At 44.9% G+C, this 26,474-nt stretch overlaps 1 protein-coding gene across 9 annotated transcripts in view; it reads left to right on the top strand.

Annotated features, from left to right (window-relative positions):
• The window catches only part of LOC101064138 (protein tyrosine phosphatase receptor type M), a 117,514-nt gene that overhangs the window by 78,983 nt on the left and 12,057 nt on the right, over positions 1-26,474 (top strand). For 3 of the 9 annotated variants that reach the window (XM_029831369.1, XM_029831371.1, XM_029831368.1), the window contains exons 16-25: positions 616-645; positions 6,823-7,160; positions 9,077-9,157; positions 9,651-9,677; positions 11,589-11,600; positions 12,775-12,968; positions 14,120-14,128; positions 16,038-16,125; positions 16,707-16,783; positions 20,087-20,123. In XM_029831369.1, the coding sequence (XP_029687229.1) occupies positions 616-645; positions 6,823-7,160; positions 9,077-9,157; positions 9,651-9,677; positions 11,589-11,600; positions 12,775-12,968; positions 14,120-14,128; positions 16,038-16,125; positions 16,707-16,783; positions 20,087-20,123 (893 nt within the window). The remainder of the gene's footprint in view (positions 1-615; positions 646-6,822; positions 7,161-9,076; positions 9,158-9,650; positions 9,678-11,588; positions 11,601-12,774; positions 12,969-14,119; positions 14,129-16,037; positions 16,126-16,706; positions 16,784-20,086; positions 20,124-26,474) is intronic. The other 6 variants (XM_029831374.1, XM_029831372.1, XM_029831370.1 and 3 more) reach the window with 6 other exon arrangements.

Below are 26,474 nucleotides of genomic sequence, written 5' to 3'. Positions count from 1 at the left end.
CAGTTTTCCATCACTGACAGTACGACTCTTCATTTACGGCGGCAGACCCCCCGTCTGTGCAGCGCGGCGCTCAGTGGGCGGATGTGAAGAACAGCACACAGTAATGGAATTGTTTTCAATTAGCCGTAATCAAAGCCGAGATGGAGGCGACTTTGTTGGGTGAATTTTGTGTAATTTGCTCCCATCCGCGGGGAATCAGATTCGTGTTTAGGCATTCAAACTACTCATTAAGCTTCAACCTTGATGGTCAGATACGGTTAATTTTGTAGGTGTCGAGAAAAGAGAGAGAGAGAAAAGAGTCGGTGCTCATAATAAGGGTGGGTGTAGTGACAGAACAGCTACCTCTCATTTCTTTCCACGTTTCTCCGAGGTGGTATTAATTAGTTTGTCCGGAGCTTTTCAGAGCCGCCTCTCTTGCAAAGCATGACATGACTCCAAGCGATCACCTTTTGCCCTCATGATCACTGGTTTACCTCCACGTATGCCACCATATCTGATTTTGTTCATTTCTTCGCTTTTTTCAAACATTAATATATTTTTACTTTTTCTTTCCTTTCCATTCCATCCCCCTACCCTCCTCCACTGCTTAAATCCTACCACCACCCCAATCGGCAGAAGAACCTATCACTCCTACACTTACTACCTGTAAGTAACCACTTTGTGTAATGTTAGTGCCATGCTTCTTACCCACATGCTGTTTCCCCCCCCCCCATGCATGCAGAGCGCCATGTCATCCACCTCCTGCCCAGAGCTATTACAGAGGCCCGACTGTAATCTCTGCTGGAGGAACGGAGGACGCCACTTCACGGCATCTCCACACGACAGCCACATCATACTGCATGTCACATTGGCACAGCTTCTGACGGAGGCACCCCCACCAAAACAAACCTGCCACTGAAAGCAGATTCCTGCTTTTTTTAAAAGCGAGTTTTTCTTTTTTTTCCCCTTCTCTTTTAATCGTGTTATTAACTAAATTGCAGCGGCTCACAGGTGTAACATGTTTTATTATTTGACACCAGCGATCTAATCTGTAGACTTTGAAGAGCGTAACGCGCCACCGGTGCGTCGGCTAGGCCCAGCAGTGAGCCCATCCGAACAATTCGCCGTTAATCCACTTATGCAGCGCCGCCACAAAAACAAGTGTAGGACTGATCATATTTACAGTTACGGGGATTTCAGTATGTTGGCCGTGTGGGCTCCTTCTGCATGGCATGGTTGGCTCCATCCTCTCGCCAAACAGTCACTTCATCGTTTGATTCCTCCAGCATGTGTTTTTTTCTTTGTTCCGGGAGGGGGGGGGGGGGGGGGGTACCTGCACGTCCGTCCCATCCACATCACGGTGATGCTGGAGTTGTGTCTTAAGCCGATAAGACTTCTGCATCGCTTCTGCACAGACTGTCGCGATCACAGCACATCCTCCGCCTGTTGAGAAACAGATGCAATGAAACAATAACTGAAGAGTTGCTGCTTTATTCACTTTTGATATAATAGATGGTTCCTGATCACAGCTCTTGAATGGTAAAGCAGCTTATTCCGTTCCCCCACAGTAGCTCCTATAAGCTCCCACCATACAGTCATTGTGATGGATGCCGACTAATCTGTCTTGAGACGACTGTGATCAGAGGACAGAGCGGAGGCTGACTCACATCAAAGAACATCTCAGAATACACCTGGAGATAATACGGAGCTCCGCGTGTCACTTGCTTCGCCGCTACCTTGAATCGAAAGCTCAGATGACTCGGAGGAGCGATGTCATCAAAGCTGAAGGGAGCACGTGCATTGACCGAGTTAAGCTGGAAGAGACGGACGAGGTCGTCAGGGAAATGAGGAAAATGTCAGCTTTGTGCTTTGGGCTTGTTTAGTGTTTTTGATCGGAATGGTGCTAGGCAGCATCCGCAGATTTGGATTTTTCAACTGATCATTACAGTATCAGAAAATATCAAAACATTGAAATAAGCCACAGCGATTACATGAAAACTCCTCTTATTCCATCCATAGTAAGCGACATTAGAATTCAAATTGGTAAACAGTAAATATATCAATACCCTTCGTGACCGTGGATGAAACACTGGTTTTACACAGAAGCCCCATGATATCGTCTAAAATGACACAGCTTGGGGATGATTTTATGGTTTAAAAATCCAAAGAATGGACTCTTTGAAGGTATTTGGATTGACAGGTTTTTAAATTAGCCAAATTGGATTTTTGCTTTAAAAAACCCCACTTTTTGTCTGTTGTTGTGTGATGGTGTTTTTACAAAGACCATTGGAAAACGGATTGACTCGACACATCTGTGTTTGCCTACAGTTGGACCAAAAGGAAGGTTTTCACAGTGATATTTAAGATTACGGGAAGGAGCTACATGTGGAAATTGTGACTTCTCCCTAACCTGGTCTAGATAACACGATGTACCATCTGATAGGATGAAGGATTATTCAAAAATCTATCTTCATTCCGCTATTTTGTCCAGAAATAATAATTAAACTGGCTTTTGGAGTGCACCTCAGCCACAGGAGTTCAACACCACCTCTATGATTGATGATCTCTCTTAATGCCCTCATCAAAGTCTTTTAAAGGCACGAGAACATCCTGCACATGCCAAAATATGCACTTTAGCTATAATGCCAGAGGTGAGTATAGGGGCCTGCATGTAGCACCACATCAGTGAGAGCCATCATTAGGAATGCTGTTGCATGTGTGATCAATGAGTGTCCTTTCATCAGTGGGTTGTGTCAGCTGTCACGCCTCCACCTACTGAGGACCGGCAGCGGATCAGTAGGCGCCGTCCGAGGGTTACCCATGACTCTGAATCCCATGAGAGTTTGACACGTCAATCAGGCCGAGGAAACGTTAGGCCCAGCTTTGCTTCAGCTAATCAGGAGGTGCTCTTCAGACCCACATGTATGTGATCGGACTGAGCGGTTGCCCCAGAATTGATCCAGCATTGCTCCCCTGTTACGTGCTTCCCAAAGGTTTGACCCCAGGCTAAGACGCTATTCAGCTTTAAGTCAAATGTCTTAAGGAGGAAAGTTAAATGTAACTTTCGAAACTTTTGTTTCCGCCACGTTCACCAGCTACTCTTTTAATTTCTCCGGAAAGTCTTTTGTGCTTAGCAGTTTTTGCGTTGTGGTGTTCGGGGCATACTTCCCCAGTTTAACAGATGTTCTTTGCAGCTGGAGTCAATTTTATGCAATGATATTAACTGCGACACTAAGTGCTGTTGCTCAAATGTAGTAGCTAGCTGGTGGATATAGAGGATTTAATGTGATGACACCAAGCTTGTGCAAACAGCAGGGTGGATTTTACAAGATTGCCTGGATTATACTTTGTAAAGAGCTGTAATATCACCCTGCATCTGTTCAATAACATGTTTACCATAGATAGTTTATTAGCTGGCAACATGCTAATGTTTTACTTATGAAGGGTGACAGGGGAAGCAGCAGTGGTCACTGTAATCTATAGAAATCTGGGATGAATCTGTCAATTACAGGATAACCTGTTCCGCTTCCACATAGATCTCCTCTAAATGTCTTGTTTTGCTCGGCGCACTCAGTACCGTAATCTTCTGTAATTTCCTTTTGAGACATAAATACCTTATTCCTATTCAAATCCCACTCTCAGGAAACATCCTCCTCATTATTTATACTGTAAATGTTACTTTTCCTAATCGCCTCTGCTGCATTCAGTGTCGGACTGGAAGGCTCACTAAATGCAGCATGTATAACACAATGTGCTCCGGGCAAACACCTTCATTAAACCTTACGAACCGAACATGCGGCAAGAATCGCGCTAATTGGAACAAGCCGTGCAGATTTTTCTCTCCTACGAGCACTGAATGCTGATGAGGAAGAGGCTAGATGAAGTGCAGCTCGGGCCGAGAGGCGGGACGTCGTGAACGGAGGAGCAACATTTAAACAGGGATTTTTACGCTGTTGTTGCGGCTGTTGCACTGATGTACAGTTAGAAATGTGAACCGCTGGTCATTAAGTGCTGCTCCTGGTCCTTCGACAAGGAGTCCAGGATGAGTAATGGAGGACGCGCGTGGTTTTGATTAAACAACACTGTTTTACATAATCAATGAAGCAATAATGTTGACTGTGATTGATCAAACACAACCTGTTTTTTGTTGCTTTTCCCCGTTGAAGTCAAGAAATGCATTAAGAGACTTCTTGCTTGATTGATTAAAATGTAACGGTGGGGCAGGGAAGTTAAATCAGTGCATTGATTGAAAATCGGGATCAGTCGAAGGTGCTTCCGGTGACCCCCCCCCCATCCCTTCCCCATCAGTTGGTCAGTTATCTTACGGATGTGTGCGTAATGAGGCCGTCTCGGCGACGACACAAAGGTTTGCTCCAGCACCAAACTGAGGCCCACCACGCTGAGCTTTGGGGGTTTTGAAGCTCTCGTGTTAAAAACGGCAGCAGCACCGCCTCCCACAGAACACACATTCCAGCGGAGCGCGCAGCTCTTGCCGCGTGCCTTTTGTCAGAGCTGAACTCGTGGAGGTAGGAGCTCCGTGCGGAAGATCTGAGCTGTGCCACCGCCGTCACGTAGGGAGCCTCAGACAACCTCTAATGAGAGCTGCCTAATATAGTTACCTCTTCTCTTTGCTGTGACTCGGTTCACAAACACCTTTGCCATCTGTCTGTGTAGAAGCTTCAAAGTTACACCTGTCAAAGAAACGGGTGGTTTTAACAGGCCGACATACTGTAGCTACGACCCATCAGTCCCACACATTTTTATTGTGGGGATGCAGATTTAGTCTAAGCATCATGGGATGTGATAAATGATCGCATTAGTCACTGGCACGGACGCTCTATTGTACGCATCCTCGTCCTACTGTAGCTGCGTAGATGCTACAGTCATCTATCATTAAATTTCCCCTCCTTACAAATGAACAGCGAATAGCTTGCCAATTAATCTTCATCTAACGCCCACAGTGCCATGCAAACATTCCAGTATTGCTAGCGCTTTCCTCATTTTGGCAACGGCGTCCAGGCAAGGCCGGCTTGGCTCCGGCGCTGCGGCTCCAGCTGTAGCACGAGCCAGTAATGAGTAAATCCTGAGGAGAGAAAAACAGGAAGAGTATTAAACACTGGTTTATGGTCGCTCTTAATAGTCTTCTTGATGAGCGCACACGGTGCAGAATCAGTCTTAATATTGCCCAGGGTATGTACAGCCCCCGCCCCTCCACCACACGCACCCCCACACCTCCCTTCTTCTTCTAACTCCACTTCATTACAATATGAAGCGATAAAAGGAAAAGACACAAGACTGCAATTTTGTTCTCGCTCTAATTGCAGCCTAATGACAAAAAAAAAGTGGGTCCGGCAGATGAAAATGTCACCACTTTGTCACTCGGCTTTACGAATGCCGGAGCTACTATTAGCGTCACATCGCGGCCTTCGGAGCAAATGACTGTTTGAAGGCAGCGGGGGCTTGCTGCCATATGGCAGGAGACGGCGACAGAATTGAATAAACAGCGGAGATTTGCAAAAACAACACAGCAGGAGAGCGTCGTTAGACAGCAGTAGTCCAAGGGAGAGACTGCATTTCAAACAGGGAGAGGGGTCACACAGTGAGTAACAAAGTGCGAGGACCAGTGTGAGGGCTGCCATAGTTAATTCTTACACGGCCCGTTCCTCTCCAGCCGCCGAGAGAACGCAGCCACCACATTTATAGCTAAAAACGGTGAGCAGCCATTTGTCTGTAGTGACAATCATTTGTGGAAAATGGGAGGGTTAATGCCGGTGTGACCAAAGGATGCATTATTTATCGCCATGGGGAAATTGTCTTTGGCAAGGGGCTGTCATCTCCGGGAGGTCAAAGGTCAGCGCAAGCCTCGGAACTCTGTCCATTACTTATGCAGCAGCGGTGCAGAATCAGAAATGATAGAACGGGTGGACTCTGAGAATCCAATATTTAAGGGTTTCTGAGAGCTGAGTGTTTCAAAGGGATTTTAAGGTCAATTAATTTAAGGTTAAAGATAATTAGGCACAATTATATTAACACAAGTATACATTTATAAGAGAGATGCCATGTGTCACTACATGTCCGAGGCCCCTTCAAGACTCTTTTATCCAGGCTGAAACCTTAAGGCTTGTTCCTGGGTGCGTTTACAGTCCTCTTGTCAGGTTTCATTGACAGGCGTCCAGCTGTCTTCGTCTAATCTCAAGACATCTGAGTGAAACCCGGGTTTTTACATTGTTCAATGCTCAGGTCTCAGCTTTCTGTGACAGGACTGAGAAGTCATGTGACCAGGCGCTGTCACATTGATTCAGAGGGGTTTTGACCAGCGTCGTTGATTTAGAAAAGAAAAAAAAAAGTGAACCTCAGCTAGGTCTGATATAATCATACTATAAATCTATTATTTAGGTGAATCCAGGAGAGTTGAAACCTGATTTGAGAAATTAACCAAGAAACATATTCGTGAATATGTGGATATTTGTGTTTACTTGCTCCAGCCTGGTTAAAGTTAGTTTGTTCAGAACGAAATGACTCGTAAACTCCAGTCAACTCCATGTAGGTCAATAAAAGCAGGTTGACTGTTTCAGTTCACTGTTCACAAATCGGATTCTTCCTCCCTGAAATACTATAGCTAATTTTAAATCATCAGTGGCACTGAAGTATTTGGGTTAGGGTGTCACACCTCTCTGAGTCTCAAGGATTTATGTTTCACCGTTCCACCAAAAGAAGAGCACGTAGAGCTGATTTAGGACAAAATACCAAGTACAGTCCACAATCGCTAAGCTATGAAACTGTATGTGGTGTCATGAATTCAGTAGATGTTCCATCTGATTGGATATTTCTGCTCGAATAAAGGAAATTGGCCAAAAAGCGTAAGGAGACGCTGAACAGCACCCGCCAGGAGATGACTGTGATGGTCAACTCCATGGACAAGAGCTACACCGAGCAGGGCACCAACTGTGACGAGGCGCTGTCCTTCATGGATACACACAACCACACGCTCAACGCCCGCAGCGAGTGCGCGCTGACGCTGAACCCCCGCAGCGAGTGCGCCCTGACGCTCAACGGCCGCAGCGAGTGCGCGCTGACGCTCAACGGCCGCAGCGAGTGCGCGCTGACGCTCAACGGCCGCAGCGAGTGCGCGCTGACGCTCAACCCCCGCAGCGAGTGCGCGCTCACTCTGAATGGGCGAGGTAAGTGCCTTCCCGTCTACCTGTCTCTGTCTCTCTGCCGCACACATACACTTTCTTGTACTTCTATTTTGTGAGGACTCTCCTCAACAAGTGTGTTACTCAGCACCTTACCCTAACCCTAACCATTGCAAGTAAATGCTCGACCCCAATCCTAACCTAAACCCAACTCTAACCCCAACCTTAAAACCATGTCTTAATATGAAATAGTCCTTCGAAGTTGTGGGGCCCAGCAAAATGTCTTCACTTACAAAAAATGTCCTCAATTTCCTAGTCGAATGAGTATTGTGGTACTAAATATGAAACAAGTACAAGAACACACACATTATCATACTTATACCATTGTGAGGACTTTCTTCAACAAGCACATTACTCAGCACCTTACCCTAACCCTAACCATCACATGTAAATGTCCTATTCAAACCCTAACCTAAACCCAATTCTACCCCAACCCTTAAATCATATCATCATAGGACCCAGCAACCCTTACTTACCAACTTAACCCAACTTACTTAACCCAACTTACTTCCAAAAAAGTCCTCACTTTGCAGGTAGAATGAGTATTTTAGCACTTGATATAATACAAATACAAGAACACACACACAAACAGACACACACTCATTCTTGTACATCTATCTTTGAGAGGACATTTACCCAGCACCTTACCCTACCTTAAGGGTACACACACACAAAACAATTTATTTGGTTTGTTTAGGTAAGCCAAAGATCAGATTTGGCTACAAAGGAAAATGTTCGTGCTGGGACAGTCTCACAGTGTGAGGATTAGTACTGTTCCCAAATGATGTGTGGATTTAGGAAAATGTTCTGGGAGCTAACTTTTATTTTTAAATGCTAAACTTTCCGTTCCACTTCAGAGTTTGCAGAAACCCCAGTGTGAGCTCATACCAAATGATTCTCTTACCATGCAAAGTTCTTTTTCTTCCCTTTAGTTTTATTCATTGACCACATGAATCAATGAAGAAAAATAGCTTTTCATTGAAGAACTTGTTTAAATATCCTTTTGTTCATCCATTTTTTTTCCCAGTTTGTTCTTTCCAAGGCTTTCAAAGGATTTGACAGTAATTTTGTAGCTTTTGAAAAATGGCCTGCCAGCAGCAATGGTGGTCAAAAGGGAACCAGCTGCTTCAAAACACTTTAACAAAATTCACTTTGATTTGATGCTGAAAAAAGAATAAAGAATAAAATAAAGGACAGAAAGATTGTTACATTTTTTAACTAACTGCTTCTGTCACAAGCCCTCAAAGAATCTCCCCCATTTCCTTGATGATCTTTTTTATATTTTGTTGAATTAAAGCAAATTAATCAACAATATTAATAAGCAAATGCTCTGACTCTGCTGCTGATAGTTGGGCGATGATATAGTTTTATTGTTGTGTTCAGGAACGCTCTGGGCTGAAAATGTTAACGAGGTGCTGAAAACAAAGAGCAGACACACACAACACACTGTCGATATTTTCCAAAGTGATAACCTATTAATTTCCTGGATCCCAGGTTAATCTTAATACTCTGCTGATGGACAGCTGAGCTTAGTCTGCACCCAGGGCTTGGCCTGGTATAATCCCAGGCAAAAGCATCAGATTAAAACACCACAGCAGCTTCTGTCTCTACAGCTCTGCAGGGGATGAGCCCCAAAGATGCTCTGACCTTGATTAACTGTCTGTTAGTGTGGATGTTCAAATCTGGGCCCTCTGTCTGCCTCTGCAAACAAATTAAATGCATCGGGGGGGGGGGGGGGGGTTATGCCTCTTCCACGCAGCGGTGAAGGATGGAAACATAGTATACATTATTGGTAGTGATACATTTTGGTAAAGCTTTTCCCTATGTACATTAAAATTCACCAGTTTTGACAGATAATGGTGTGTTTGATGACTGATGACACTCTCATTTGCCATCTGCAGTCGGCTCGTCACCGTCTTCATTCTCGCTGCCTAAAGCCAACACCCTCAGTACTTCCATGCCCACCAGCTCCTACTACCCAGGTAAATGCACGCCTTAATTCCTCTTACTAAGCCCATGTGCCGAATGGTGTAGAAGTGACACAATGGTTGTTCATAAGCCCTCTCTCTTATGCAAATCCCAAAATAATGCTGTAACATGTCGGCTGAAACCAGCTAAAGCTGTTAATATGTTCAAAATGGGAAATTGTTCCCCAGACGAGATAGTCGATAAATTAAGTTCACATGGGATTCGTGCGCGAGATCGCATTAAACCACTCAATCGTGACTTCAATTTATCCAATTGTGTATGATTGTGTGTCTTTTGTGATTCAGTTCATTTATTCGACAGTGTAAAGGGCAACAATATTTTCTAATCAACTAGGCTGGGTGCTTAATAGCCGAGTGTAATTAGGAAAATATGATAAGTTTCTTGTTGCAAGAACTCAATCTGTTGTCCTTCAGTTCTGTTTTGTTAATTTATTGCCAACGTTCTTTCCTTCTCCAACACCTCCTCTCATTTGGGGGATACGGGCAGATCCCTTTGTGCCAACTGCCATCTTAGGTGAGACGATTCTCTTTCTTCTGCAAAGGAAATGCATTTTTGCTTATTGTTTAGGGTGGCTGTGTCAAGAGGTAACAAACCAAGCAAATACCTTTATTATTTTTTCCCCCATTTGTTTTTGTTTTCTTTTTGGCTCTTTTAATAAAGATGGCTTCCTCACCTTCATACCTGCTTGAAGCTCCCCTTCTGTCCCCTGTCTTCCCCTACCCCCCCCCCTCCTCCCTCAGATGAAGGGGCTCTTCTGGGCTGAGGCTGGCTTCACTCCATTTCATCCCCATTACGTGTCTTGCGCGTCATGCCACAGACCTGTTTGTCCTCTCATTATGCATGGACAGACGTGGACTGGATGTGGGAGGAGCTTTTAATGGGAGGGCGACAAGAAAGCGACTGGGGGGAGCATTTGACCCCCAGTGGCAAGGCTGCGTCACGCTGAACTGGTAGCCGCCAGAGAGACAAGGCAAAATTTAAGCATCGCCACTCAGCGAAAAACGGGACGCCTGCACATGCAACGTCTTGCATTAGCATTGCTGCCCTCCCCTCCCTCTCCTCTCTCTTCACTACACATTTAACTCCCCTACCTCCCTCCAAAACAACAACCTTTTCTATTATTCTTTTTAACATCACTCCCCCTGCCTTTGGCTAGCCGTCGGTGACCTACTTGTTTTGGTTTTTGCCACCGCGTATTCAGCGATAAAATAGAATCATAAAAAAGGATTTTGCTCTACTGTTAATTACCAGCCTTTGTTATGTATGCAACGCATCTTAAACAAGCGGCCGCCTTTTATACCAGCAGGCCGCCGCGGGAAGTGGGGCACAAGGACTGTAGTGATATTATCTTCAAGGCCAAGAAGCAGGACGCGCAACACAGGCATCATAGCAGTGTTTACAAGTACAACTTACAGCTACGTCACTTTTCACATCAGCGCAGCTACTTCTGCCCTAGCTGTTGTGACAGCAGTCTGTGTTAGACCTACATCCAAGGAAGTGTGACACTATGAATATGAAATGGTGGCGGATAGAGAAGCTGGCGTGCTCTGATGATCACACTGAAGGTACCACAAAGACAGAAAAAAAGCCCAATTACTTCTTTGCGTACGCCTATTTAGCAACAAAGTAGAAATTAAAATGTAAGCAGAGCAGCAGGTGCCTTGAGAATTGCAACAGTTGGAACGAGCAGAATGCTGAATACAAATCAGAAAACATTAGCCAGAGTGTTCCAAGGGTGTAGGTCTGTCACAACATTAGTCGGGATGTCCAAAACCCCACAGGCTGCAGAGCGACACAAATGAAAGCCCATTAATCAATTAACACGGGGAAAAAAAACCAAAAGTATTCAATAATACATATTCTTTTTTGTAATTAAATTAAAATGGTATGAGAATTCATTAAGAATAGTTGGTTTGGTAGAAATGATGAAAAAAATGAATGAAATAAATTCACAAATTAGTCTTAGGAAACAAAGTCTTTACCCACTTTTACTTCAGCCCCAGTCTAGTTCAGACTTTTTCCTCCAAAGTAGCCAGTTATTCTAGCTATTATAGGTTTTATTCTCTCTTCCTTTAGTATCCTCATGTCCATATGCAAACCTACACCCTCCTTCAGACACCAGACCAGTACTTCACCATTATTTTCTCCCCAGAATTACCATAACTTCCTGTTTTTTTCCTTTGGATCTTGTCTTGCACTGTGAAATTGCCCCATCCATCCACTCAACATCCCAACCTGACTAGGCTCTCGAACCAGGCCATTGGAGAAAGGCATGTGATTTTGCCCTGTAGCTTAGCTTTAAAACTTAGTCTCTACTGTAACCGGTTCTCATGCTGTATTGTTGCTTATCCCCTCTCTCCTGTCTCTTCTCCTCTCTCTCCTTCTTGACACACATAACCTCTTATGTATCTGCTATCTAAAAAGTGCCCATTAATGGTAAGTCTTCCCATGTGGGCCCTGGGTTGGGGGAAGGTGGCGGTGTTTTACTCAGAAAGCAAGCCAACATTGAGGGCTTGCTTTTGACATGGACATTCTGACATTTATTGCATGACCAGTGGACATGTTAGCATCTCACCACCCTCTGTACTGTGCCAGCAATGTCAACGTTCTCCTAGCATGGTCAAAGCATATACTGTGGCCCATTGGCAGCATTACTCTATGCATTCTCCTCCCATCTATGCTTCCCTGTTGTTTTATTTATTTACATTGTTTTATTGATTTATTTGTTTCCTGTTTCCTGGGGAAGACGGGGTGACAGAGTTTGACTGTGTCTGTGTGATGCTTCTGACACAGCCTGCTGCAACATGCTGACTGTGGAACACTGCACCCCTTCACTGCCCATCTTCCAACCCACATCCTCCTCCTCCTCCTCCTCCTCCTCCTCCTCCTCCTCTATATTTCTGGACACCCTCCATCATCCGCTGGCTCCCCCACAGCATCTGTGCCTCGTAGCTGCCACTGACAGTATGAAAGAGCTGGAAAGGACTCACGAGTTAAAGCCCAAACCAGGAAAAAAAAAACCAATAAGTACATAAAAAATTAAATTTTGCTGAATTTCTATGTGGATCTTTACAATCACTCCGCACCTTTTTCGACCACAGTCCTCCCGTCCGACGTAAAGTCCATACGTGCCGGGTGTTTCTTACCGTTAGCTATTTTCCAGCCACGCAGGGAGACAGATGGACCCGAACCTTCACCACTACATGAATCATCTTATTACTCAGTGATGTTGTGTTGTTGTGACCATCCATAACAGACCGATTACTGGTTAAAAGTTGTTTGTCAGCCTGTAAGGTGGTGACATAATGCTTACCAGTAAATGAGATAATGTGCCATCTGTTAGCATACGCAACAGGCTACTGATCACAGTACACAACCCATGATGTGATACATATCACGCGCTAGTATACTCAGCCGTATTACTTATGGGAGGTCTTAACCTCCATCTCCCGTCTCAAGTGGACCGTCTTGATAACGAATAAGCCTGACTTTTGTTTACTGCTTCAAACATTATGTCACCAAAAGTTACCCTGTATTGTTTCGTCCTCGGCCTGTCCTGTCCTGACCTACTCCTCTTTCTCTGTCTTTCTGCCCCCACCCCCCACTGCAGATGAGAGCCAGAACGTGTGCAGCGACACCAGCAGCCTGGTGCAGTCGCACACTCACTCCCTGAGGAAGCGCGAGGCAGTGGACGTGCCCTACCAGACAGGTCAGCTGCACCCGGCCATCCGCGTGGCCGACCTCCTCCAGCACATCACCCAGATGAAGTGCGCGGAGGGCTACGGCTTCAAGGAGGAGTACGAGGTATGGCGGCGTCCGGTCGTCACCCCTGCACAAATAAATCCTGGTGGAAGACCTGTTTATGGGTCTGATAGGAGGCTTCGTTTGTGTCGTGGTGTGCAGCTCTGTCTCATTAACTGCATCCGTCTGTCTTTACATTTTGCACTGCACAGCACAACTGTTTACTGCCTCCCCAGATGCACTTTTTATGATAAATAATGAATGCACCCTGTCTCAATGATGTGATTCATTTTGTTGCTTGTCCTTGTCGTTTTACGTTGTGTGTGTGTGTGTGTTTGTATGTGTGCATGGCATATTCATGTCAGACACTCCTGCCCCAGCCCTCCCCTCTGACACTCAACTGTAGCTCAACCTGAAAAGTAAATAAAAGTTAGTCCAAAGGCCCATCGTGTCGGCTCCTTTTGTCCGATACCCGGTGACGGCAGCCTGTTGCTCCCTTAAGTTTGTTGTCAGACGTCAGCGTTCAGAATCCGACGCCGTCCCGCTCGCTGTCACCGGCACAAAAGAGTTTGGCCCCCGTAGGAGCATCACACCGGTTTGTTGTTGGTGGCCCTCCAGCCTCACCGCTCCTCAGACACTCAGCCTCAACTTGAGCCACACCTGGCTGGTTGCGTTCCTCCTCTGCCATCCTTTAATTTTTCCTCTCGTTATCTTAATATCGCCACCCTCCACATTTTCGTAATTGGACGTCACGTATCACGCTCCATCACTTGTTTCTCTAAGAACCTCGCCATCATCACTCCTCCCCCCCCCCGGCGGTAATTACCTCTCCACCTCTCTACCGTGCCTGCGATATTAAACAACGCAACCTCTCGATCATAATGAACTGAGATAGAGAGGAAATTACTAATTAGTAAACACACCTCATCCTGCTGTCACCAAGCCATCCACAGGTTTTGACCACAAAGGCCTGTGGGTGGCTCCGAGGGTGTGATGGAGCTCATTGTCGCCTGGATAGAGCTGTTTGAGTTGTATGTTGTGTCCCTGTGTCGTCCTCACTTTGTCGATCTGTCTTAAGGTTAATGCCCTTTTAATCGTTTATGTTAGATGATGAGATTGGAGCCAAGTGCTCCTCTAAATCTGTTGACTTACACTGTACCATATCTCTCCCTGACACATGCTTCTTGTTATTCTGTACGTTAACTTTGGATAAGATAAACCAGGTAAGCCAACACTTTTGGTTATTTGTGAGTTTTTTAGACGTGTAGATGATGTCACTGATGTGACAGACTGACGGTGCTCGTTGGCCCTGTGGGATCGCCACATTCTCACATCTATGATCTGAAAAGGGCATTCACCACCCAGAAGCTACGCACAGTTAGCAACGTCTTTGACATCAGATGATGAAATGTGTGAAACGCCGACATTTGTTTTCAGTTTTGTCATTTGTCGTTGCAATGTCCTTGCCCCCCCACTCCCCCACCCTGCATAAATGTCATGCTACTTAATTATTTTTATTTTTATAAAGCTTTTTGTGAGCCAAATTTAAACCCGTTAAATGGGACTACCACAAAATTTTAATACAAATAGAGAGAGAGAATTAAGTGAATAAATTGACCAAGTATCTACTAGCCAACTTTAATGGAAACGAAAGCTTTATAAAGTCCTGTATTTGCGTGTCTGGGTTCTGCACACTAACACACCTTCACTCGTTTCAGCTTGTGTTTACATACGGTCGCGACGTTCAAACCCCGAAGCTCCATCAGGTCCAACCAAAACTGGGCAGCTGAAATGTCTCAGTGATTCATTATCAGGCATTCACTCAGAATCGGCATTTTAATGCTGCTTCTGCCACATTTATTTATCTTTTATTCTATTCTTTGTCCTTGGTGGCGCTTGAATGCGAAGGAAGCGCTTTTTGGGTGCAGCTGGTGCCACCGCTCATGCTAAAGTTCAACAACAATCACTCCATAGGGCCAGGCGGCTCCATAGGTGGTGTTTTAAAACCGTCTTCTAACTCATCTTCTAATCTCTTCCGCTTGGGAAAAGCTTTATCACCATAATTAGTTTTTTTCTAAAGCAGCCCTGGAAAAGAGGCCGAGCAGTGCAGGGTCACTTGATTTAAGGGAGGACTATTAAAACGTTTCCAGGTATCGCCCTCTGTCTCAGGGATGATTTGTCTCCATATGGTCCATGTTGGACCTTTATCCTTCAGAGTGACAGAGACAATGACGTCGGCCTGCGCATTTACTCAAGACATACTGCTGCAGGAGAAGAGAGGCCTGCATAATCGGTCTCCCATCTATGCGGCTCGCCGCACTGGCAGCGCTGGACACAATCTTAGCATATTAAAGCTGTTTCTCTATGAATTCTTGGGACTTCATAAAGCTGCGTGTCCTTGCGGTCTGTCTGAGGGACCTTTATATTCTAGACAAACGGCCCGCCGCCTGTCGCAGCACTGAGATGGATGAAACCATCAAGTGCTTGAATGATTGAAGATGGCTCTCTCAGAATGGCTAACCAGACTAAAAGCAACTCTCCATACAATAAATGCTTCCTATTCTTTTCTCTCAGGTGACCTGCATTCTAATGCCTGAGCTGGCTTTTCAAACGCGCATTAGCTATCAAAGAAAAACAAGAAGACCATCTCTGTTTTTGTCTGGGCCAGGCTACACGGCGTCCACCGCTCCCAGCCCCAGTAAACAGCGGTGGACTGGCAGCGGAGATGTATTTTCATAATTTTGCTTAATTGTGCCTGGTGTGCCATCAGAATGGAAATCTCCCCAGTGAGAGATGATGAATTTTTCATGAGGGTAATCTGAGCAGAGCAGTTTTTGATCTGCAGACGATGAGCTGGCTTTATTTCTCGCCCCACGATGAGCTGATTGAGACTTTGAAATGAGGCAGTCAGACAGCCGCTGCGGTGGCTCCACCCAGTGCGGTGGCGGCGGCGGCGGCAGCGAGGGGAAGGGTTTGAGAGTGACACCTGCTGCCTCCGCCCTAACGCTGCTCGCTGTTTGTTTCCACGATACCGACACGTAGCTGTCTCTTTTGCCTGGTAATCGCTGCGACTGCTCCCACACGGCGGCTTAACTGATGCCCACTCCTCTGCTGTGCTTTCTCCCCTTTCAGAGCTTCTTTGAGGGACAGTCAGCACCGTGGGACTCAGCCAAGAAGGACGAGAACCGCATGAAGAACCGATACGGGAATATTATCGCATGTGTGTACAACAGCACCTCAGAAGTTTGTGCGCGTGTCCCATTCTTTAAGCAGATTTTTGGCCAGGCGTGTGGCTCTGGGTAACTCTAAGCTGCTCAAACACAGTTTTTTTTTATTATCGGCCAACAAAAGCAGCTTTGACCTTTGCAGTCCGCTTTTATATTCATCCTCCTGCGGTGTCTTGTGTAAAAACAAGCCCTGCCCTAAGCAACCTTTTTTTATTTTCTTATTAAATCATGCCTTATCTGCTATCCTGGAAAAACATTTTATGACTGCTGACAGATATATAGTATATTAAATATTAGAGTTGTGTCATGTTTATTTTCCAACCACATCCCATCATTTCCATATAGTGGTTTTCAACCCATTCTCAGTGCTGACTCTGTTGACTGGTTAACTGGTTTTGACCACACCCCACACATGGAATCCCCTCCGCTCTGTGCTCATTGGGCCATTCTACAACGTCTGTCCTGTCAGTCTCGCATTCCTCCATCTTCTCTCCATCCCTGCTTTTATTCTCCCGTTGCCCTCGTTAATATGATTAATTCAAGGCTGGTTTCTTCCTCTCCGCCTCTCTTCTAGATGATCACTCCCGCGTCAGGCTGCAGGCCCTGGAGGGGGAACAGAGCTCCGATTACATTAATGCAAATTACGTTGATGTAAGTACACACACCAGCCAGCACCACCAACGCAAAGGTCACTGTGCCTTCCCCCGGGAAGATGGAGGGGATGCTGGTGCCGCCGTCGCAGGGGGCCTGGAGGACCAGGCCGCCCTTACTGCCTGCCCATCATATCAGCATGCACAAACACACCGAGAGCCTTTGTACTTGAGTTAAAAGTCAGCGGGCCACTTTTTTCAATGGATATTTTAATGAAGATCAGATGACACAAAGTAAAGGTGGAGCTGCACACAGCAGAACCAAGCTGGTAGTCTTTGCTTTAAACACGGCTGAAGACGAGAAAGGAGGGGGTCTAAATATTTCTATTTTTATTGAAAAATCGTAATTGTTGAACAATATTAATTGCCACAAGCTCAAAACTCTACAAAGTCGAAATGATGAGATTATAATTAAAATTCTTGTCAGATTTTTTTTTTTTAGCCCAAATAAGTAGATATTTTACATAATACTCTACATATTTATCACTAGCCTATTTAGCAGCCAGGCTCTTTTTCAAAATCATGACTATTTTCAAAATCCCTTGCTGGAAATATTTTCATTATCGCACCACTTAGCAAATATAATCGAAATAATCACATATTAAAACAAAAACAGTGATATTTTCAAACTATGTGTGTATATGTACAGGTTAACAGGTGTACACCAAGGTGTAAAACAAAATAACAATGGATAGAAGGATAAAAATCAAAGAAAGGTACAAAGATATATGCGCCCTGTACATTACGTTTAGCATTCACAAACATCCGTTGATATGTTGCAACATAATAAAAACCCATAACTGCTTCGGAGGATGGAGGTAAACATATCTTCATCCATCCTCATGTAGGGTGCTTTTTAGCAGTTATACAGCTGCTTTTCACTCCCAGAGCTCCTCCTCTACCTTCCAGTAGACGCCGGTTTTAGCTAACAGAGTTTGCGTGATACCACCAGAGAGTGCTTCAAGAGCAGCACTTACACGCTACTCAAGTGAGTTAATGTATCATTAGAGTAAGTTAAAGTCGTTATGAAGTGGCGTGACACGTGCGTTTCATTGAAAACAGTTCTAACCCACTTAGCTGGTGGGCTATAGATCTGACCTGATTCTGCTGTAGTATCAGTATTAGCAGCAGGATGTATCCAGTCACATCAGCTCATTGGCCAGACGTTTTCTACTCTGGGTGTAATGGGCTGCTGATGTACCTGACTGCCTAAGTGGTTTTCTGCTTGGGAAAAACTCGCCCTCCGCCTCCCATCCTCTGCCGCCCCCCCTTCGCGCTGCCTCTAATGTGGCGATTTGTAATCTCTTGTTACGCCTTCAAATATAAATTCATAATGCAAGGTGTGCCGCAAATGCAGGGAGCTTAAATTATTTACCTTTCTCGCTATTCAGTTTATGGGCCATTATGCGGCTGTGAAGACTTTCACAATAGAGCGGCCCCCATTATGGGATAAGAATAAATGTATGTTAAAGACGGCCCTGATCGAAAAGGATTTCTCCTGCTCGTCCTGCTTCATTGGAAGTGCTCAGAGAAAGATGCGGGCAGACGGGTAATGGCATTTTCACTCGTCAAAAAGCTTTTTAAACCTTCTAGAAGCTTTGTCCTGCACAATGAAACGTTGTGTGTAGGAGCCTCCCAGCAGTCTTTGCGATGATTTACAGCAACTGGGAGCGGAGCAAGTCTCCGTGTTTGGTTCCTCCCTGCAGCCAAACGCTCTTCATAACTATGCAGGTGTTGGGATGGGGGTGTCTGGGGGCGGGGGGGTGGATCGAACTATCTGTAGAGTTGTGTGTTTGTGCACATGAAGGTTTTTAATTACAGATAACTATCTATCTATCTATCTATCTATCTATCTATCTGTCTGTCTGTCTGTCTGTCTGTCTGTCTGTCTGTCTGTCTGTCTGTCTGTCTGTCTGTCTGTCTGTCTGTCTGCCTGCCTGCCTGCCTGCCTGCCTGCCTGCCTGTCTGTCTGTCTGTCTGTGTCTGTCTGCCTGTCTATCTGTCTGTCCGTTCCAACTTTAGGCCTCTGAGCGATTTCCCCCTTTTATGAATTCAAGTCTCTCCTGTGGATTTTAAGCAGTTCAAAGTGTGTTCTGGTTCTCTAAAACTGGGTTACCTAATGATATTTTCCTAAAACTTGAAATTCAGGCCTCCAGGCAAAAGAAAAACAGTATATTTTAAGAACTACCATACACCCTGCTTAACATGCATGAAGACAGAAGCACATATTTAATTCTCAATTAGTAATTTACACACACCCAGAAATAAAACACTGCAAACCTTTTTTTTTAAAGGTTCAGTATGGTCGTGCATCTAGTGTATTATATGTAAAACGTCAGTTTACAACAAGCACTACTTACCGTACCTGCCAGTTATTACCGGGGCCCTCCTTTCTCTCTGGCTCTGCCTTTCTAATCCGACAGTGTGCTGGGCCTCCACTTTACTTGACAGAACTTACATGAAAGCACAAACAAATCTCTTCCTCAGTCCAGAGATAAAGAAGTCATTAAAAATGGAGGACAGCTGAATAGCTGCGAGAGCCCCATGCATGAGAGAGAGGGAGCAAAATATCCTTTGTGTCTTCCTGCCTCCGTTGGAGGAACGTTAATCACAGTCCAAGTTAAATTGAATATGAGGGAGATAAGCAGAGCAGCAGGGGTGTGTGGAGGAAGAAGGGGGGGGGGGGCAATCAAGAAGAGGCAGGGCCTTGGAAGAGCCTTTAAGTCCTAATGTTTTGTTTCCTGGCTCATATCTCCAGAGAGAAGACAAGGAATTGGACAAATAAAACTTGAAGGGATTAGCGTAATCCATGAGACTGTGGCCGTATTGTGGAGATCAGTGCTTTTAGTTGTATCAGAGGGATTATCGGCACTTTATGCAGCGCACCTCTGGAGGGAGCAGCCCAGTGTGTGTGATGGAGAGTGTTTATCGCTCTTCGAAAACTGCGACATTCATCATTGGCTTTCAGTGGCAAATTCGTCTCGGTTAGATCCGAAACACAGAGCTAAAGGGACGCGCAGTTAAGACCGGCTGGCAGCCGAGCGGCGTTTCTGAAGAGCATCGCACGCCTCTCACATAGAACCACAAGCAAAAAAAGAACCCAACTGATCCAATACACTTAAATATAAACAGACTTTTTAATGGATCAACAAGTGACCAACACGTGCTGCACCCTTGAACACACATCAGTGTTGTTGTTTGTTGTCATACCCATAACTGGTATGGAAATTGAAATATATGTGCTTTGTTGGAACAAATATGGAATTGATATGTGACAGAATCTTTTCCTCTCTTCTGCTTTCAGGGCTACCACAGGCCAAATCACTACATTGCTACTCAAGGTATGATTTACATTTCTTATTTGAAAACCCTGTTAAAGCATTCGGGGCTCTTTTTGGTGCTCCCATTCCCCTGATCACCCCCCTATCCCAGTTCTGAACATGTGCCCCCCTTAAACTGGTGCTGCGGGGATGCGTTCAACACACATTTAAGGACCCCTGAAGCGCCCTGGTTGCCGTCGGTGATTTGGGAGCGATTAATCAAGCGACGGGGAAAGCTGAGTAAATAAATGGATTAGCTGACATGGACAGGCACGTTCTGTCGCCGCGTTAATCTGGCCGGCAGATTCACAGGCCGAGGAGTGCTTCCTGTAACCCCAGAGGTTAAGCCTGATTGATGGTTAATTGTTATGATTTCTCTCTGTGCAACAGAACAGGCCCGTGTGCGGTGGTGGTGGTGGGGGGGGGGGGGGTCATGTGCCATTTTAAAAAAGGGCAGGAAAAAAAAAACAGTGTAGGAGGGGGGGGTTTAACGAAAGGGCTTTAATGGATTCGCAGTCTGCTTTGGTCGAAGTGGGAGTTGCATAATTACCTGTTTATTAGTGCATCGCCTTGCTTCCTCAGTGTCTCAATTAAAACAAGCCTCTGTTTGCCATTCCTTTAGAAAGAGATGGCAAACCAATCAGTCAGCATTACTCACATTCCCTCTCCGCCATTAAGCCCAACAACTGCTTCTTACTGGCCACCAGTGGATACCGCTGCAGCAGAGAGTGTGAGCAGATGTGAAGTTTTCTTCATGGAACTTTGACTCAAGTGCGGTTGGGTATAAAAGTGATGCAAATGTAAGCCACCATTTGGGCTTTTGGTTCAGTTAAACTCAGCATGTTGTTTCACAGGCACCCCTCTTTTAAAGCAGCTAATATCTGCGCACGTGCACCCAAGCAAAGTCTTTTCTCAGCTAAGGAAGCGTGCTGAGGTTCAAACAACACTTTTAAGTCCCACAATGCTTGAAATATTGAGCATCCACTTTCGACTCCTTCGAAATTCCGGATGTGGAACTCGAGCCACTCCCAACGTGCATGTTTCCCTCTGAAAAGGATTTCAGCCATTATTATAACTTTTAAGAATTGTTCCACGAGTCATTAAGTGCATTCTGCATTTCTTTTAGACTTGAGCATAAGGAGATCGCTGGTCAAAAAAATATGTTTCAGAGAGGAACCCACTCAAAGATGAAAAGCTCTGCAAGCCGAACGTGTTTGCATTCCAGTTAATTAGCGGCTGTTTTCTCATTGAGCCTGCATAATAAGTCCTCGTTTTCCATCGACTCGTTTGCCAGCACGATAAGGCTTTGCACTGTGTAGAGCCATCCCGTGTGTGTGTATGTGTGTGTGTGTGCGTGTGTGTAAACATCTGTATTCTCTGTGAGAGCTGGCCCTTTTATAATTCATCATCATCATCTCCGGCAGACCGACAGGAAGGGAGGCTCAGTCTGCTGACGCTGAGGCAAAGAGCAGCTCGAGATGATAGGGAAGCTAGACGCAGACCTGTCTCTCCCCGTCAGACAAAGTGCATACTGTAGCGTCGCAAAAGAGCACAGGGGCATTGCCACAGCTGCTGAAGATGAGGAAGGATTCGCTTCACTTGTGAAAGTTTCGGTGCGAGCGACACGTCCACTGAGGCCAGCGATGGCGCCACCTTACTCCTGGTTAAGAACATCTGCTCTTATTGGGTTTTGCGGGCGGTCGAGGGTGCGCCTGATAGGGCAGATAACTGCTCTCTGATGAGCGCTGGCTTTGTCAAGGCGACGCCCACAGGTAGAACAGCCGTCACCCCGTAAGAGCCTCGTTTGTCAGATGCCTCTTCTCAGTATTTAGGTTGTTCTTTCATTCGGCGATGCAGCGCCGCAGTCCGCCGACCTTCCAGTCCACTTTCTCCTGTCCTGCAGATCATTTAAATACTGATCAGACATAAACTTTTTTTTCTTTCCCGGGTAGTGACTGCGAATTACTCTGAAGCCCGGATGCAAACGGTTGCGATAAGTCGCAGCATCCTCCCGGTGATGTGGAAAATATTCATGAAGGAAAGGGTTCAATTTCATCAAGCGTTTGCCCGCTGGCCATCCCCGCTCTTCCCTCCCCTCTTCCGTGAACGCCAAATGTCACCAACAGCGCAAAAGTTTTATTATTTACAGGTTAACATCTCAAAGCCCACCAGGGGGTTGAGGGGAGAGAGAGAGAGAGAGAGAGAGAGCAAATCAATGATAAGCCAGTGTGCATTATGCCAAAGTCTGTTGCATGTAATATTAATAGCCAAAGGGAGCATAGCCAGTGTGTGTGTGTGTGTGTGTGTGTGTGTGTGTGTGTATGTGTGTGTGTGTGTGTGTGTGTGTGTGTGTGTGTGTGTGTGTGTGTGTGTGCGTGCCATGTTAATCAGGAGTTTTGTGCCGTACCTGGCTGGGGGATTTCTACAGCTGTCACACTCCTTGCTTCTAAGGAAGAACAGACCCAGTCCCAGAACACAGCGTCTGCTGCAGCCGCATTAGCTCTCTGACAGCTGGAAGTGAAGTCTCTACCGGTGTTCTTCTCATCTGAAGTGCCTCCTCCAAACTTCTCCAACTAGGCCCCACACACACTAACTACAAACATTGCTCTCATCTTCCCCAAGTGAGCTCTCAAGCCAATTTCTCCCAGATTCCCGTCTCTAAACCCTTATGGCCATTAAACATCCAGAAATCATCATCATGGAGGTGATTTGGGGGGTCGCCTTTTTTTCATAATCAGACCTGATGAATTGGTAATTTTGCTTATTTTACTTCAAATTTTAAAAATGTTTAATTAAGAAAATATTACTGCTTCTTTCATCCCCCATGAAAAACAGGATGGAAGCCACAGACTAAAGAACTTAACTGTGTTTTTCTAACAACTTTCCGTTTTGCTATAAAAATAAATTACCATATTCAATACATAAATCAATTGTATAATGTAGAATAATTGCACTATTTAATATAAACGCACTGTTACTTAACAATTAGGTCTCAGCAAACCACTGTGGGTCCAGTTAGGCTGGTACCGTTTCTGTTGGCTGCCATATTTCCATGACAGAGTAAATAGACACCTTGATTCTAGCTGCTGTTGTAGCAATTGTTTGTTAACTTGTCATGACAGCAACGTTAAAATAGTCTAAACACTTTATGCTTAATGTAGCGAGGAGAATCATCTTATTTTGATATCTGGACTCCATCAGCCGACGCATTCGCTATCATGAATGACCTTTTGTCGGGAAAATTTCACTTCAAGTGTCTCCAGTTGAGTCGTGTGTGAACTGCTGGAGCTGTGGGACCATTTTAGGGACAAGTCTGTTGTCCTCAGTCCCAGCACTCAAGACACCAGGACTTGGGTGTCTCAGGACATGTTCTTTGTACCACTCAGTGTTGACTATTTTTTTCATTTACCAACTCCCATTTTAAAGAGAAATATCGTGATACAGTGTGTACCCGTATTATTTTACAGATACCACAGCCTAAAGTTCAGCTAAACTCCGAAAGCTTTATTCACATACTCATGTGTGACTGACTTCATGACTTCTACTTTGGCTGTCATCAAGTTCTGCACTTCTTACCCCCAACGCAACACACAACCTAAAAAAATCCACACTTAACCCTGAAACAGGCCTTTAAAGGTTTCAGGACCAGCCAAAATGTCCTCACTTTGCTAGTAGAATGCATATCTTTGTAGTCAATATGTAGCAAAACAAGAAAACACACAGACACACACTCTCCATCACCTCGTACATGCCGAAACACAAATTGGTTTGCTCAGGCGTCCCATTAGACGAGCTACCATACAGTAGAATGCCAAGTGTTATTGTGTTACTGAAGTCCTACTCACCAGCTGTCCTGCTTCTCAGGCTTCCTCTAACAAACTTCTCAGCGGTGTGTTTCCTCCCGCAGGGATGAGTGTAGGAGGTAGAAGGAGTGGGTGGCTCAATCAGGTTGGTTTGGTTATTGGAGACGCAGCGACAAGGGTGGAAGTGAAGTTTGCGGCGCTACAGTTGCAATCGGGATATCCAGATGATCCACCTCAAGGAGGAAATGTGCCAATGGGCAACTTTGGGGAGCTTTCATCTGAAATTTTATATAGTCAAGTGGAATTAAAAAGAAGCAAAGCTGCCCACTTATTTAATGTTTGTTGGTGTGCTTTTCAACTTTGGATGGAAGGCACTTCTTTGGGAAGTCTAAGTTTAAATCCTGAAGGCACAACACACAGAAAATGATTAATGGTTCATCATTCAGGTGAAGAAAATGATCTACAAACCATTTCTGCCAATAAGGCTGAAATTTATGAGAATTTTGCTGCCTCCGTCTAGTCACCTGAACGAAACAGAAGTTACAGATGAGGAAGGAGGCAAATTGGGACTGTGCAACAAATTAGAACGTTTGAATGTCTGATTGTGTGGATGTAAGTGCTGTATTTATTAGGTAATTGGTGTTTATGGAAAGAAATGTTTGTGTTATTTGCACTGGGGCTGGCCTTCAATTTAATTACCTAATGTACTCTGACAATAAAGATCAATCTGCCTATGCCTGATTGGTAGGTTTACAGGGCAGTTTGGTTTTAGTAGAGTTGCCATAGTCGCTGTCTCAATCTTGTGGCAGTGAAGCTCATTAAACTTTAACCTTGAATTTGGGGTTCTTCTCTATATTTCAAGGCTCCCTTTGTCTTCCCATAAAGCGGTGGCGCATTTATGATGCAGTGAAATGTACAGTCCTCCAGGGAGAACTTGTAACAGAACAGCTGGTGGTGTTTACCGCCTTTCTCCTCGTGCACTGAAGCCCCAGGTACCCCCCTTCCCCCAACCCCCTAAAAAATAAAAAGTGTAATTATGCACACTTGTATTATTGGGGTCTTTTAAATGGTGATTAATAATTCAGACTGGGAGATGACACACTCAGGGAAATGGTTAGTCACCTTCTTAGACCCTGTAATGTACTTATTTTCCTCTGCTCTCGTAGGGAGAGCAGTCAAAACCCTAAATGATGCACCACCGTGCCCCCAGCCTCATTTGTGTGCATGTCTGCGTAGTTTGTCATGTCTCCAGGTAATTTAAAACATCACAGGAGAGTGCAGAATTGTACGAGATTTGCATTCACTAATTAATTTGTCAGAACTGATTTGATTTTTTTTTCTCTCTCCCCCACTTGGCTCTTGATTAAAACTAATATTAAACATTTTAATTAAGCAGAATAATAATTAAATTCCTGTCAATCCATAATCATTGTTCAGCGTTTTAAATATTGCAGGAATTCTTGGGCTCTTTTCTTTCTATAGTCAGCTGGTTTGGTCTGGCACCAGGAAAAGATTTGGTGACACTCTCACTCTCTCGTCAACACACACACACACACACACACACACACACACACACACACACACACACACACACACACAGATCCACACAGACGCACACATACGCACACAGAGTAAAGATTATATCTTTTATTCATTCGTACTCCTCTGTTTTTGTCATTATTTAAGCCCCCTGTTGGGCAGTAAGTGTTTTGCGAGGAATCATTTGCACGAAAGTCTGTAAATAAATTAGCTTTGACATGTTTGTCAATGCTGAATCGGAGCTCTTAGAGCAGGAATGGCAGCAGAAGCTGCATTTTTGCAATAGAGCTGTAATTTGTCCGAATCCCTCGCGTTTATCCAGTGTGAAAGTTGATTTGTTTCTCTCTGTCTGCCTCTGAGAGAATCAGACAGAAGCTTTATTGCCTTGACATTGGATTAAAGAAATAGTTGCTATGGTGAAGTAAATGATACGTGCTTATTGGGTTTTGACGATGTGGCGACAATCTGAACAAAAACCAGGGGGAGGGAGATGGTTTAGCTGAATGGTTTAGCTGAATAAATTCACCGGGATGATAGAAACGTGCTGCAATTGCAATTAAGACTGTAGGAGTGACTTGTCTTCCTGAACGGTGCTTTATTGCTGAAAGGTTCTAACAATTCTGCTGAATAGCAGCAGTGATAATTCCAGTAGAGGAGCTACTGTAGCCTCATTTTAGTTGCCATTGTTTTGGAATTAGACGCAGAGGAAGCATTCGTATTTGTCCCGGTAGTGGGGACAGATCCAGCTCCACAGTTATTGTCTATTTTGTTGCCGGTTTTAGAGTAAAAATCAATCATTTAACATTTGGATAATCAGTTTGCAAACTGGGGCATCGGCATGAGGGTTTGCCGTGGAGTTCTGGGGCCTCTCCTGGTTCTGGCTGTTATTCAGGATTTGGAGATCCTGGTTGTTCTAATCTACACGTTCTGGACACACTTTTTCATTTGTTTCTTTTTTAAGGTTTCTCTGCTGCCTCAAAATTGAGACGCTTTCATTTCTCATTGCTTCTCTCTGCATGCTTCTCTTGAT

This window comes from Takifugu rubripes, chromosome 22 (genome assembly GCF_901000725.2).
Source record: "Takifugu rubripes chromosome 22, fTakRub1.2, whole genome shotgun sequence".
NCBI lineage: Eukaryota > Metazoa > Chordata > Actinopteri > Tetraodontiformes > Tetraodontidae > Takifugu > Takifugu rubripes.
Note: the sequence above shows the minus strand (reverse complement) of the source record. Positions and strands in the feature narration are given on the sequence as shown.